This window comes from Leucoraja erinacea, chromosome 17 (genome assembly GCF_028641065.1).
Source record: "Leucoraja erinacea ecotype New England chromosome 17, Leri_hhj_1, whole genome shotgun sequence".
Classification (NCBI taxonomy): Eukaryota; Metazoa; Chordata; class Chondrichthyes; order Rajiformes; family Rajidae; genus Leucoraja; species Leucoraja erinaceus.
Genome location: NC_073393.1, coordinates 6,071,137 through 6,084,497, shown reverse-complemented (window position 1 = coordinate 6,084,497; position 13,361 = coordinate 6,071,137). Strand labels below are relative to the sequence as shown.

Sequence of the window (13,361 nt, the reverse complement as noted above, 5' to 3'; positions counted from 1 at the left end):
AGTTACTCCCGCATTTGTGTATCTTTTTCTCCACTTCGATGAGTTACCTGAAGATAGACATTGGCCAAATCTACCTATAGTTTAATTGGTGGCTTTGTTTCCATTAGTCATAGATTATAAATTCAATAATACTTGCACGATGTATATTTCTCAGATATTAATGTCGATTTCACCAATCCATTATGCCTGTATAAATGGTATTAATATTATCCTTGCAGAGTTACCATTCGTTTCGTTAACTTCAAATAACCCTCTCATCCCCTCTCTCTCCGTCCCTCCCCCACCCTAGTTCTTTTGCAAGTTTTACTGTCATCCTACTGAGTTCCTCTGATTAGGAAAGGAACTGCAGATGCAGGTTTAAACCAAAGATAGACACAAAAAAAACTGGAGTAACTCAGCGGGTCAGACAGCATCTCTGGAGAAAAGGAATAGGTGGCGTTTAGGGCGGACACCCTTCTTTACTCGTCACCTGTCCCACAGCCAACAATGGCCCATTGTGTGCCTCTCATTTCCAAGATTCAAGATTCAATTTAATTGTCATTTGGACCCCTTGAGGTCCAAACGAAATGCCGTTTCTGCAGCCATACATTACAAACAAATAGACCCAAGACACAACATAATTTACATAAACATCCATCACATCGCTGTGATGGAAGGCCAAAAAAACTTATCTCTCCACTGCACTCTCCCCCCCCCCCCCCCCGATGTCAGAGTCAAAGTCAAAGCCCCCGGCTGGCGATGGCGATTGTCCCGCGGCCATTAAAGCCACGCCGGGTGGTGCAAGGTCGCACACCGGGTCTTGGTGTTAGAGCCCCCGGCGTGCGCTCGCAGAGTCCCGCGGCCATTCCAAGCCGCGCGGGGCGGTGATGTAGGCCCCGCTCTAGGAGCTCTTCGACCCCGCAACTCGGGCGGGAGAAGTCGCCGTTGCGAGAGCCCTGAGAGATCCTTGATTATCATTGATTTCACACAGAGAGTTGTGAATCTGTGGAATTCTCTGCCTCAGAAGGCAGTGGAGGCCGATTCTCTGGATGCTTTCAAGAGAGTTAGATAATGATAGCGGGGTCGAGGGATATGGGGAGAAGGCAGGAACGGGGTACTGATTGTGGATGATCAGCCACAATCACAGTGAATGGTGGTGTTGGCTCGAATGGGCTAAATAGCCTCCTCCTGCACCTAGTGTCTATTGCTTTTTGCATATCTTCCATTCATTTCTCCCAAGTACCATCTATATCTCTTGTTTCCCTCTCCCCTGACTCTCAGTCTGACGAAGGATTTCGACCCAAAATGCCACATTTTCCTTTTCTCCAGAGATATTGCCTGACCCGGAGTTATCTGAGTTACTCCAGCTTTTTAGGTATCTGTCTTTGGCTAATACAAGATCTCAATGGCAACTCCACTATTAGAATGAAGTCAGCTTATAATTCTAAAGGAATTGGAATTCTTAAGGAGCTGTCCAACTGTGGCGACCTAATTGGCGAGTTTAGAAGAGTTTGAAAAAGTGTAATGTTGAAGACCTCCTTCAACCATGTTGAAGACTAGCTTCAACTACCTTTGATTACCTTTGACTACCCTGGATTACCTATGAATAACATGCCGATCCACTACGACCTACTTCGACTAAACCCACGAGTAAAAAAAATATCGATTTTTTTCCATGATGACCTATTTTTACTCGCGGGCATTTTTCAGCATGTTGAAAAATACACTGCAACCTAGCTGAGGCCTAGAGTACGCGGGGACCACTCTCGAGCATGAAGGAGAGTTACAAAGACCTCCTAGGACCTCGTGTCGACCATGCTGCGAGTATGTTGAGGGAAAATTCTTCTAAACTTGCCAATTAGGTAGTCGCAGTGGGACAGCCCCTTTATTGGCGAGTTTAGGAGACCATCGTGGTCTTGTAGAAGACCTCCTATGACCCCCTTCGACTATCTAGAAGACCTCCTACGACTATGTAGACTAGCTTCGACTGTCAACGAGCCATTGAAACGAACAAAGGCGATATACTAACACTATCCACGACTCTCTCGATCGACTACCTTTGATTACCTACGATAACATGCCGACCTACTACGACCTACTTCGACTAAACCTAACGCTACAAATGTATCGATTTTCTCCATGCCGACCAATTTTTGGTCGCAGAACATTTTTCAACACTTTGAAGAATTTTCCACGACCATATTGGGGCCGCGAGTAGCGGGAATCACTCTCGACCATGAAGGAGACTCACCAGAGACCACCTACGACCACGTGTCGACCACGTTGCGAGCTTGTGGCGAGCACAAAGTCTCCTAAACTCGCCAAAAAGGTCACGATAGTGGGACAGGCCTTTGAGGCACATCACCTGCAGAACAACTGATGTTGATCTTTCCTTTACCCCCCTCCCCCCCCCCCCCCCCCTCCCCCCCCTCCCCCCCCCCCCCCCCCCCCCCCCCCCCCCTTCCCCCCCCCCCCCCCCCCCCCCCCCCCCCCCCCCCCCCCCCCCCCCCCCCCCCCCCCCTCCTCCTCCCCAGTGGAAAATCAACAAACATATGACTGGGAGAAAAAGCTCATTATTCCATCTGATTTACCTCAAACTCAATGGATTGCACAGATCTTATTGGATTTAGTTTGCTCTTGAGGGAAGCCTTCATAATTCATCAGTATTAATGGACCTTTCACATTTCTGAAGTGAACCCCACAGATAACACACTGATTATGAGATTAGACAATTGGAAGACAACCGGGTAAAATGCAGTTCCACGCAATGTGCTGGTATTCTCCTTTGCAATCAAACCCCATCTGCTCTCGATATCTCCAGTGGCCGATGTTGAGGAGAATAACAAATGCGTAATGAGTTTGGTTCAATGGGGCAGGAATCTCACTCTATTTTCCCTTTGAATTCTCTGGTTGGATATTCAACGGGATGCTTCTCTCCTGATTGTTCCTCCCCCACGTTTCATCGGCAAGGCATTTCAGCGCATCGTTCTGTTTCCTACAATGCAAGACTGGAATAGCAGCTCTCGTGAATGCAAACCACCCTTACGGTTGCTAATGACGATCTTAGATAACGTGTTTGAGAAATAACATCCATTAAAATGGGATGTCCCAACTAGATTGCAGTCGCGGCAAAGGATCTTATCCGTCGGCAGTAAATGAATTTGTAATTTGTATTAATAGCATTGAGGAAGGAGCACTAGACATCTTTGTGCATTCTGCCTGCCCACATATGGGATTAGCGGCCGGCATTATTTCATCTCGTCCAAGTGCCTCAGAAATGAGGCTGCCATCGTAATGTTGCCGTTCCCAGCTGTCTTTGGTGATTAATTACAGCATCTGCCCTGTCACAAGCTATCGTGGGGAAGTCTGGTTAAAAATTGCGAATTAGCACTGGCAACAAACCTTTAAACTGCAGATGATAAAAATGAAAATGAAGAACAGCGCGTGCCATGCATGACTGGAATCCCAACACACACACACACACACACACTGGGGTTACCAGTGTGTCCACAACCACCAGCTATCAGGTGTAAACAGAAATTAAAATAATAAGCAGACACAAAATAGCAGCTATTTTGTGTGTGGCATCTCTGCTACACGGTTTCATTTATCGGGAACATGCATTTTTCCTTTGCTCTGCAACCCTTCAGCATTTATATCCCCCTGTACAAACACTTAATGGTGTAGTGATGTATATCTGATTAAACTCTTTAAATCCATTGCTCGGTGGAGAACACAAAATGTGTGTGCAGAAATTATCTCTTCCCATTAAAGTTTTATCTGCAATCAGCGAATTAATATGAATCAGGCAATGTAACAGCATAAAGATAATTTTGAGAATTCATCTTTTGTTTCATTGTCAGGTATAATTACGTTTCTACTCCTGACAATGGAGTAATATGAATCATATTTTAATTCATGTTTATTTTTGGCTATTGCAGACAAGGTTTGCATGACTCATGCTGCCCTAGGGAAATTAGCAGCTAATGTAAAATTATGATGTGATATCTCACTCGCATGAACACAGATGTTTGTGTTCCCTCACCACCTATCCTTGGCACAAATATTTAACGTCTGTAATGCACCTTCACGTAGAAGAATAAGATGAGTTTAAGAATGTTAAGTGAGGTTTAAATAATTCTAAGATATTCACAAAATGCTGGGGTAATTCAGTGGGACAGGCAGCATCTTTGGTGACGTTTCGGGTCGAGACCCTTCTTCAGACTAGTCGGGGGGGGGGGGTGAGAAAGGGAAACGAGAGATATAGACGGTGATGCAGAGAGATATAGAACAAATGAATGAAAGATGTGCAACAAGGTAACGATGATAAAGGAAACAGGCCATTGTTGGCTGTCTGCTAGGTGAGAACAAGAAGCTGGTGTGACTTGGGTGGGGGAGGGATGGAGAGAGAGAGAGTGCAGAGGTTACTTGAAGTTAGGTCAATCAATATTCATACCACTGGCCAAATAAATTCTATCTGTTTTCATCTAATACAGCAAGATTACACACTGAGTTCTTTACCTTGCTGGCAGAGGCTTGTATCGTTATTCCTATTAAAGAGCTTTGCCTTAGCCGATTGAAAGTTTTTAATTGCAGTTGGCATCAGGTCATTGCTCGCTAACTTGGAGTACAACAATTCTGGTGACTGTACGCAGCGTAATTTCAGACGCCATCACCGGACCCATTGATGACGAGACAGATGGATTAAATTTCTCTGGTTTAACCAGGTTCTGCCTGGCTCTATTGAATAGTCTTTAAGTGTTTGGAAAAAAGCGTCTTTCTGCTCGCCCACTTCATGGAGTTAGTTGCAGCGCTGGGCTGGAGTCTAACCTTCCTCGTCCCTTTGTTTGGCTTTTGTTTTGCAACAGCTGTTATCATGGTTTCTGGTCAGCTGTGATTGCCGCGGGGTAAATAGAAGCAGATGGTGTTTTGCTCTGCATGAATGGGCAGCTCAAGTAGTTTGGACTGAATAGACTACGATTGAATGGTGTTCCTCCACCACCTGCCCCCTTAGCAAAGCAGCACTTGGATCGGAGTAGCATGATCTGTCTTGGTCTTAGAGGACTTGGATGGGAAAATAGAAGGGAACGTTGTTGGATTGAGCTCATATATATTGATCTGTTGTAAAGGCAGCAGTGGTTTTTTTCCCCCTGCAGGACCCAGTCAACTTGATTTAATTGGATATGACACGCCGTGTACATGTAATCTATCATTGTTTTCTTTCAATACAGTTTTATCTGTTTGTTTCCATGGGAACGGGGAATTGTCGTGTGGTATTAGAGGATGCAAGGAGGCAGGAATATGCTCCAGCGTGCGTGCGGTTTCCCCCCCCCCCCCCCCCCCCCCCCCTTTTGTTCGTTGTTTTTTTTTTTCTCTCATCGCAATTATGTGGCGGGTAACAAAAATGCAAACCTCCGTTCAGTGTTCCATCCAAACGGCAGGAATCAGCCTGGAAATGCCGACGGCCGGCAGCCCGGCGCACACTTGAACCCGCCTACCGTAGTTCCAATTAATTTCAAAGATGAAAGCGTGAAAAATGATGTTTTTATTCATTTTTAATTTGAATAGTAATGACTAATTATTGTGCAGGCTTTACAAGGCCATGCTCTCTAAATATAATGCCTGCTTGTGCCGAAGGTGACCCCCCCCACCACCCACCCCCCACCTTCTTTTTTGTTGCTGGGTGCTTTGCCAATCTAATTTGTATGCAACACTAGTCTGGCCCTTGCAATGCACAGCTACCTTCATTCCTGAATCTGCAGATCACTCCCTCTGTTGTAAAGGATGATTGTGGGTTTTTGTTAGCACGAATAAAGTTTAGTGCTTGACCCCAGGCAGAATTTTGGGGGCAAGGTTGGCTAGTTATTTTCGCCCATTGTGTATTTGCTCTGTAGTTAGCATTCAGCTTACAGCAAGCATGCAACCTCGCACTCAATATAGGATGGACTTCGCAGGGGCCCCCCTAGTTATTGGCAACAAAGAGCGTTGGTGTCATTATTCCTTGCCAACTGTTGATACCACATTTACATCTCGTTTGGGCGCTGCCGAGATAGAAAACCTCTTTACCCTCCACTTCAGAACCATTTAAACTTTGGAATTAATTAGAAGAAGTAGAAGGGGAGAAAAAATAAAAAAGAAATTGCCTATTTAAATAGTTTTTAACTACTTCCAGACCTTTTCACCACCTCCGCCTGAAGTGCCGCCTACCGTCCGCCCTCCCCCATCTTCTCCCGCGGGCGCTTGCACTCCAGTTCGGTGCTCGAGGAGTGGCTGCACAAATCCACCGATACAGAGCTCGGAGTGGGATAATGAATACTGTTGCAGCGAATGTGCAGTTAAACACTGCAGGTAACATTTCACCTATACCCTGTTTTGTCAGATGGCTTCAAATATCTTGCGGATCAGGGTTTAGGTTAGTCACGGGTCATTGGCCACGCGCACCGAGGTACAGTGAAAAGCCTTTTGTCGCGTGCCGCCTTGCCAGTGGAAAGACAATGCATCGATTACAATCGAGCCATCCACAGTGGACAGATACATGATAAAGGGTAGACCGTGAGTTGCGATTAGTGCAAGGCAAAGCCAACAAAGTCCGATCAAAGATAGTCCGACGGTCTCCAATGAGGTAGATAGTAGCTCAAGACTGCTCTCCAGTTGTTGGTAGGATGGTTCAGCTGCCTGATAACAGCTGGGATGATACTGTCCCTGAATCTGGAGGTGTGCGCTTTCACACTTCTATACCTTTTGCCCAATGGGAGAGGAGAGAAGAGGGAGTGGCCATGGTGTGACTTGTCCTTGATTGTGCAGCTGGCTTTGTCGAGGCAACGTGAGGTGTACATGAAGTCGATGGGAGATACAAAATGTTGGAGTAACTCAGATGGTGAGGCAGCATCTCTGGGGAGAAGGAATGGGTGACGTTTTGGGTCATCACCCTTCTTCAGACTGGAAGGGACGTTGGTTTGTGCAATGAGTGTGGAAAAAAGGAATGACAGATGCTGGTTTTGCACAAGAGGACAAATAAGTGCTGGAGTATCTCAGCGGATTAGGCAGCATCTCTGGAGAACATAGGTAGGTGTCCATGTTCTCTAGAGATGCTGCCTCACCCAATCATCGAGTTACTCCAGCACTTTGTGTCCTTTTTAGGGTTTAGGTTTATAGTTGTCGCCCGTATTGAAGTGCAGTGAAAAGCTTTGTTGTGCAGATCAGGGAACCATACATAGATAAAAATCAGTCGCAACTCGAGTACGAGAGGTCGAACAAAGGGGAAGATGCAGATTGCAGCATTGCAGAGCATCCATTCCTCACTCCACGTCCAATGTTCTCCATTGGTTAGAGGTGAATCGAAGAATATCCCAGCTTATGGAAGAAATCGAACACTACCCGAGCTTACATTGGCCTTCATAACAAGAGGAGTTGAGTATAGGAGCAAAGAGGTCCTTCTGCCCCAGTGAGACCACACCTGGAGTATTGTGTGCAGTTTTGGTCCCCTAATTTGAGGAAGGACATTCTTGCTATTGAGGGAGTGCAGAGTAGGTTCGCTAGGTTAATTCCCGGGATGGTGGGACTGTCATATGCTGAGAGAATGGTAGCAGCTGGGCTTGTATATTCTGGAATTTAGAAGGATGAGAGGGAATCTTATTGAAACATATAAGATTATTAAGGCTTTGGACACGCTAGAGGCAGGAAACATGTTCCCGAAGTTGGGGGAGTCCAGAACCAGGAGCCACAGTTTAAGAATAAGGGGCAAGGCATTTAGAACGGAGATGAGGAAACACTTTTCCACCCAGAGTTGTGAGTCTGTGGAATTCTCTGCCTCAGAGAGCAGTGGAGGCCGGTTCTCTGGCTACTTTCAAGAGAGAGCTAGATAGGGCTCTTAAAGATAGCGGAATCAAGGGATATGGGGAGAAGGCAGGAACGGGGTGCTGATTGTGGATGATCAGCCATGATCACATTGAATGGCGGTGCTGGCTCGAAGGGCTGCATGGCCTACACCTGCACCTATTGTCTATTGACTTATGGTTGGAGGGATATTTAAATGGAAACGTATTTTTCAAAATGCATAAAGCAAAATCAAATTCCCAAACTGTTCAAATCTTAAATTTTATAATCTCAAATCTTACAGAGGTGTGCAAATACATGAGATGAATATATTGGGTAAATGCACAGAGTTTCTTGCCCAGAGTAGGGGAACTGTGAACCAGAGGACATACGTTTAAGGTGAGGGGGGGGAGATTTAATAGGAACCCGAGGGGTAACTTTTTCAGACAAAGGGCGATGGGTGTATGGAACAAGCTTTTGGAGAAGTTGGACGGGGCGGGTACTATCGCAACTTTTAAGAAACATTTAGACAGATACGTGGATAAGACAGGTTCAGAGGGATATGAGCCAAATGCAGTCAGGTGTGACTGGTATAGATGGGACATGTTGGTTAGTGAGGGCAAGTTGGGCCAAAGGGCTTGTTTCCACACTGAATGACTCCATGACTCTATGACCAGTATCTGCAGTGGTAGACATTTAAATGGTTCCACCTAGAGCAAAATGACAAAGTGCTGGATTAACTCAGCAGGTCAGGCAGTACCTGTGGATGATGCTTCGGGTCGGGAACCTTTTTCAGACTGATTGCAGTAGGGGGCAAGAAAGCTGGAAGCGAGAGGTCGGGGCAGGACAAAGCTCGGCGAGTGATAGGTGGATACTGGTGAGGGTTTTACCTATTGGCAGATGACTGCAATCCCATTTATGGCTGAAAAAAAGAATTGGGCAAGAGTTTTGGACATGACAATATATGCGCCCCACTTTCATGATTGGAAATGTGACTTCAACCGTCAGTCCTTGTCAGATAGCGGGATTCAGATCGGGATTAATTCGGCAAGTGTATGAATTTCCTGGAAGATGAATTTTCAGATTGTAAATACCAATGTTCTAAGTTGATGGAACATGGATCATACTAGCTCAAAGTTGCTGTAAAGATGCAAGTTTTGATACATTGGAACTGATGATAAATCCTGTAAATGTCCATTGTCAAAGAAGTACTGAGCTGTCTGTAAAATATTGAAAAGGATAAGGACAAGTTAATTGTCCAATACACTAATATATATTGCAAATAATACAAATAATGTTCATTTGACGCACTCCATATAGTGATGGATCTCAGTCTGTTATTCTGTTTTGACCCTCAGATTAGTTCCAGCTATTTGAAGATTAAGCCAGTAAATTGTGTAGGAAGGAACTGCAGATGCCGGTTTACATCGAAGATAGACACAGGATACTGGAGGTCAGGCAGCATCTCTGGAGAAAGGGAATAGGTGACGTTTCAGGTCGAGACCCTTCTTCACCTATCCCTTTCCTCCGAGATGCTGTCTGTCCGGCTGAGTTACTCCAGCATTTTGTGTCTAATCCAGTGAATAGTTTCTTTTCATTGAAATGTTGTACATCAAATGAAGAAGTACGTTCTGTGTTGGTGGATATAAACGGAAATGCAACCAATGCAAACTTAAATACATTTTTTCAAGGGTTGATATGTTTCCAATTGCTTCCCCCCAGAAATAGTAGGTAGGTTTGCCGGTCTTTCCTGTCAGTGCTAAAGTGTGAGCTGTGGAAACAACAAACAGAAATAAAAATGTATCTGGACATCATTGTTTGCTGTGGGAAGGAACTGCAGATGCTGGTTTAAACTGAAGATAGGCACAAAAAGCTGGAGTAACTCACGTTCACAAGTTATAGAATGAGGCCATTCGGCCCGTCAAGTCTACTCCGCCATTCTATCATGACTGATCTCTGCCACGTAATCCTATTTTCCTGCCTTCTCCCCATTACCCTTGACACCCGTTCTCATCAAGCCGACATCTCTGGAGAAGAGGAATTGGTGATGTTTCGGGTCAAGACCCGTCTTCAGCCAAAACGTCACCTACTCCTTTTCTCCAGAGATACTGTCTGACCCGCTGAGTTACTCCATCTTTGGGATCTATCATTGTTTGCTACTGTTAGCATTGCTGTCCTGCACAGAGTGATGTTTTGTGAACAGTAACTTAGTTAAAGTATGGAGGATGTGTCTTTAAGGATTACTGTTGGTGGTGTTAATGGAGCAAATCTTTTACCACCATGACTGGTTGAAGCCTAGCAGCCTGTTTTAAAAAAAACCATCAATGTAAAACAGAAATTCTGTAGAGCATTCTTCTGAAATTAATGCCTTTGTGTTGCTAATTCCAGTTGCAAATATTTCACTTGCAGGTTAGAATTTATAGATAGAGTGCAGAAACAGGCCCTTTGGCTCACCGCACCCGCGCTGGCCAGCGATCACCTCGTACACTGGCATTATCCTACGCCCTGGGGACAATGAACAATTTTACCATGCTAACTTGCAAACTATGCTCGCAGTTTAGTTTAGTTTAGAGATACAGCGCGGAAACGGGCCCTTCAACCCACTGAGTCCGCACCGATTAAAGAGAGAGTTAGATAGAGCTCTTGGGGCTAGTGGAATCAAGGGATATGGGGAGAAGGCAGGAACGGGGTACTAATTGGGGATGATCAGCCATGATTGCAATGAATGGCGGTGCTGGCTCGAAGGGCCGAATGGCCTCCTCCTGCACCTATTTTCTATGTTTCTATGACCAGCGATCCCCGCACACTAACACTATCCTACACACACTGGGGACAATTTGCAATTTTACTGAAGCCAATTAACCGACAAACCTGTCGTGTGGGAGGAAACCGGAGCACCCGGAGAAAACCCACGTGGTCACAGGGAGAACGTACAAACTCTGTACAGAGAGCACCTGTAGCCAGGATCGAACCTGTGTCTCTGGCGCTGTGAGGCAGCAACTCTACCGCCGTGCTGCCCCACTTCTGAAATTGTAAGATGGGCAATGCCATTGTAATGAGATCACCAGGCCAACCTGTCAACTCATAACTAATTATCTGAAACATTTACTAATTGCGCTTTTCAAGCAAAGCACGGGACCATAATCTGATTTGGGGCGGGGGGGGGGGGGGGGGGGGGGGGGGGGGGGCATAAGTTGCGTTAAAACCGTGCAATCTCGAACCGTTGTTCAAATATCGTTTGGATTCTCTGGGTTAAAGGAAATCTGGAGTTTGCTTATCTACCTGGCGTTGTATAACACTGAAAGCATATGTCTAATGTTGTTTCAGATTAAATCTAATGGCAGCCAAGTTAAACTCTTGTGTCTTCCGCAGGGATATCTTCATGGAGTGGGTTGCCTCTCGTAATCAGGCCAGTACTGCTTCGGTGAAGTGAAGGCTTACCAGCGACTTTTTTTTTTTTTTTTTTTTTTTTTTTTTTCCGGAGCCAAAACTGTGCATTTATATCGGACGGGCAGCCAAGAGGATGATCTGAAAGGCGGCCTGACATGCTTTGTTTCCTTGCAGCCACATGGGCACAGACTTCAGAGGGCTTTCCTGTGACAGGCTGTACAGCATTTCTGTGGGCCCACCTGCCAGCCCTGCCTGTGCCTCGAGAGCTGCCCATTTTACATTGTTTAATGTAGCTTTTGGATGATTATTTTGTTTGACATGAACTTAAAGGGCATGGCTTCTAGTCAAAGACTTGCCTCTGCGTGATTGCTGAAGACTGTGAAAAGACTCGGAGGGAAGAAAAGTTCCTTTGTGACAGTCATGTCATTGTGGCCAGTGAAAGCTGAAAGTCCTGAGTGCAGCCTAATACTTAAGTGGAATGCTAACTACTTTTTATTTTAACAATTGTGCTATCACTTTCTAATGGCTTGAAGGGGAAATTATATTTTTTCTTTCTCCCTGTTCAGACATTCTTTCCATTTTCCCCATTGTACGCAATGATCAAGTTTAAGGACATTGGTTTCTTACAGATGTAATTATTTTCTAAGTTCTTAAGAAACCAGGTTCACCGTGTAAGCAAGCAATCATGTGGTACCCATGTGAAATCTCATTTTTTTCCCCCCATTATAACTTCTATTTCTGCGACCAAAAAGCATTATTTTAATATGTACTGTATTGTAGGAATTGCCTTTTTATTTTGTACAGCAATTTCTTAGCGTAGTCTGTTTGATTGAAGTCGGACTCCTCGAAAGGAGAGCTCTCGTGCATAAAGCCAAATGCTTTAAAAAAGCTCCTTTTTAATGCAGATGTCGTTAGGAATGACTAGTGCAGAAGGCCCATCAACCAAAATCGATAATGTTTCATATTTTTACTTCTGTTTGTATTTAAATTTTTTGTATTAAAATGTGTTGTTATTTAAGGTTTAATTATTGAGAGACGATAGCTGATGTATTAATGATCAACCTTGCAGTGAAACGTGTTCCTTCATTCAGAAACAGAAGTTTTCTTTCTCTATTGTAACTGATCTTTTAATTTCATTATTTTGGCTGTAATAAAAAGAGACATGAAATGACTTTGGAGGCTGTGTGGTGAAGCATGTGAAAGATACATTTCTCAATGTGGAAGGCAGTACTGTAACATTATTTCCCACATAATAGCAAGTTAGGGTGTTACAATGACTGATGTGACATGACCCAAGTTGGACAATGGAAACCACCAGAATACATAAGTACTGAAGAAGGCAGATGGCTTCAAGGTCAGGAAGTCACAGTAGCATTGTAGGTCCAACCAAACTCTCAACCTGAACTCGGGCTAAAACCTTTATTAAAATCTGGAAAAAATATAATGAAGAGAGAGGAAGAATTATTCCCACTTTAGTTTAGGAAGGAACTGCCGATGCTGGTATACACCGAAGATCGAGTCAAAATGCTGGTGTAACTCAGCGGGTCAGGCAGCATCTCAGGGAAAATAGGAATAGGTGGCGTTTCGGGTCGAGACCCTTCTTCAGAGATCCTTCTACAGTGTCTGAAGAAGTGCCTCGACCCAAAACGTCACCTGTTCCTTTTCTCCAGAGATGCTGCCTGACCCGCTGAGTTACTCCAGCTTTTGGTTTAGTTGAGGCTATTGTCACGTGTACCGAGGTGCAGTGAAAAGGTTTTGTTGCGCGCTATCCAGTCAGCAGGAAGATAATACATGGTTACTATCGAGCCATCCACAGTGTACAGATACATGGTAAAGGGAATAATGTTAAGCGCAAGGTAAAGTCCGATTAAAGATAGTCCGAGGGTCTCCAATGAGGTGGATAGTAGCTCAGGACCGCTCCCAAATTGTTCATCGGATGGTTTGGTAACAGCTGGGACAGAACAGTCCCTGTGTCTGGAGGTGTGTGTTTTCACACTTCCGTACCTCTTGCTGATGGGAGTGGGGAGAAGAGGCAATGACCGGGGTGAGACTCGTCCTTGATTAAGCTGCTGGCCTTGCCGAGGCAGCGTGAAGTGTGGAGGGAGCCAATGGAAGGGAGGTTGGTTTGCGTGACGATCTGGGCTGTTGCGTCCACAATTCTCTGCAGTTTCTTGCAG

The 13,361-nt window shown here is 45.0% G+C and overlaps 1 protein-coding gene across 2 annotated transcripts in view; it reads left to right on the top strand.

Annotated features, from left to right (window-relative positions):
- tox3 (TOX high mobility group box family member 3) overlaps positions 1–12,355 on the top strand; it is a 105,744-nt gene extending 93,389 nt beyond the window's left edge. Inside the window, exons 8-9 of one of the 2 annotated variants that reach the window (XM_055648421.1) lie at positions 6,152–6,327; positions 11,167–12,355. In XM_055648421.1, the coding sequence (XP_055504396.1) occupies positions 6,152–6,327; positions 11,167–11,227 (237 nt within the window). In that variant the 3' untranslated portion in view covers positions 11,228–12,355. The remainder of the gene's footprint in view (positions 1–6,151; positions 6,328–11,166) is intronic. The other variant, XM_055648420.1, reaches the window with a different exon arrangement.
- The last annotated feature ends 1,006 nt before the right edge of the window (positions 12,356–13,361 follow it).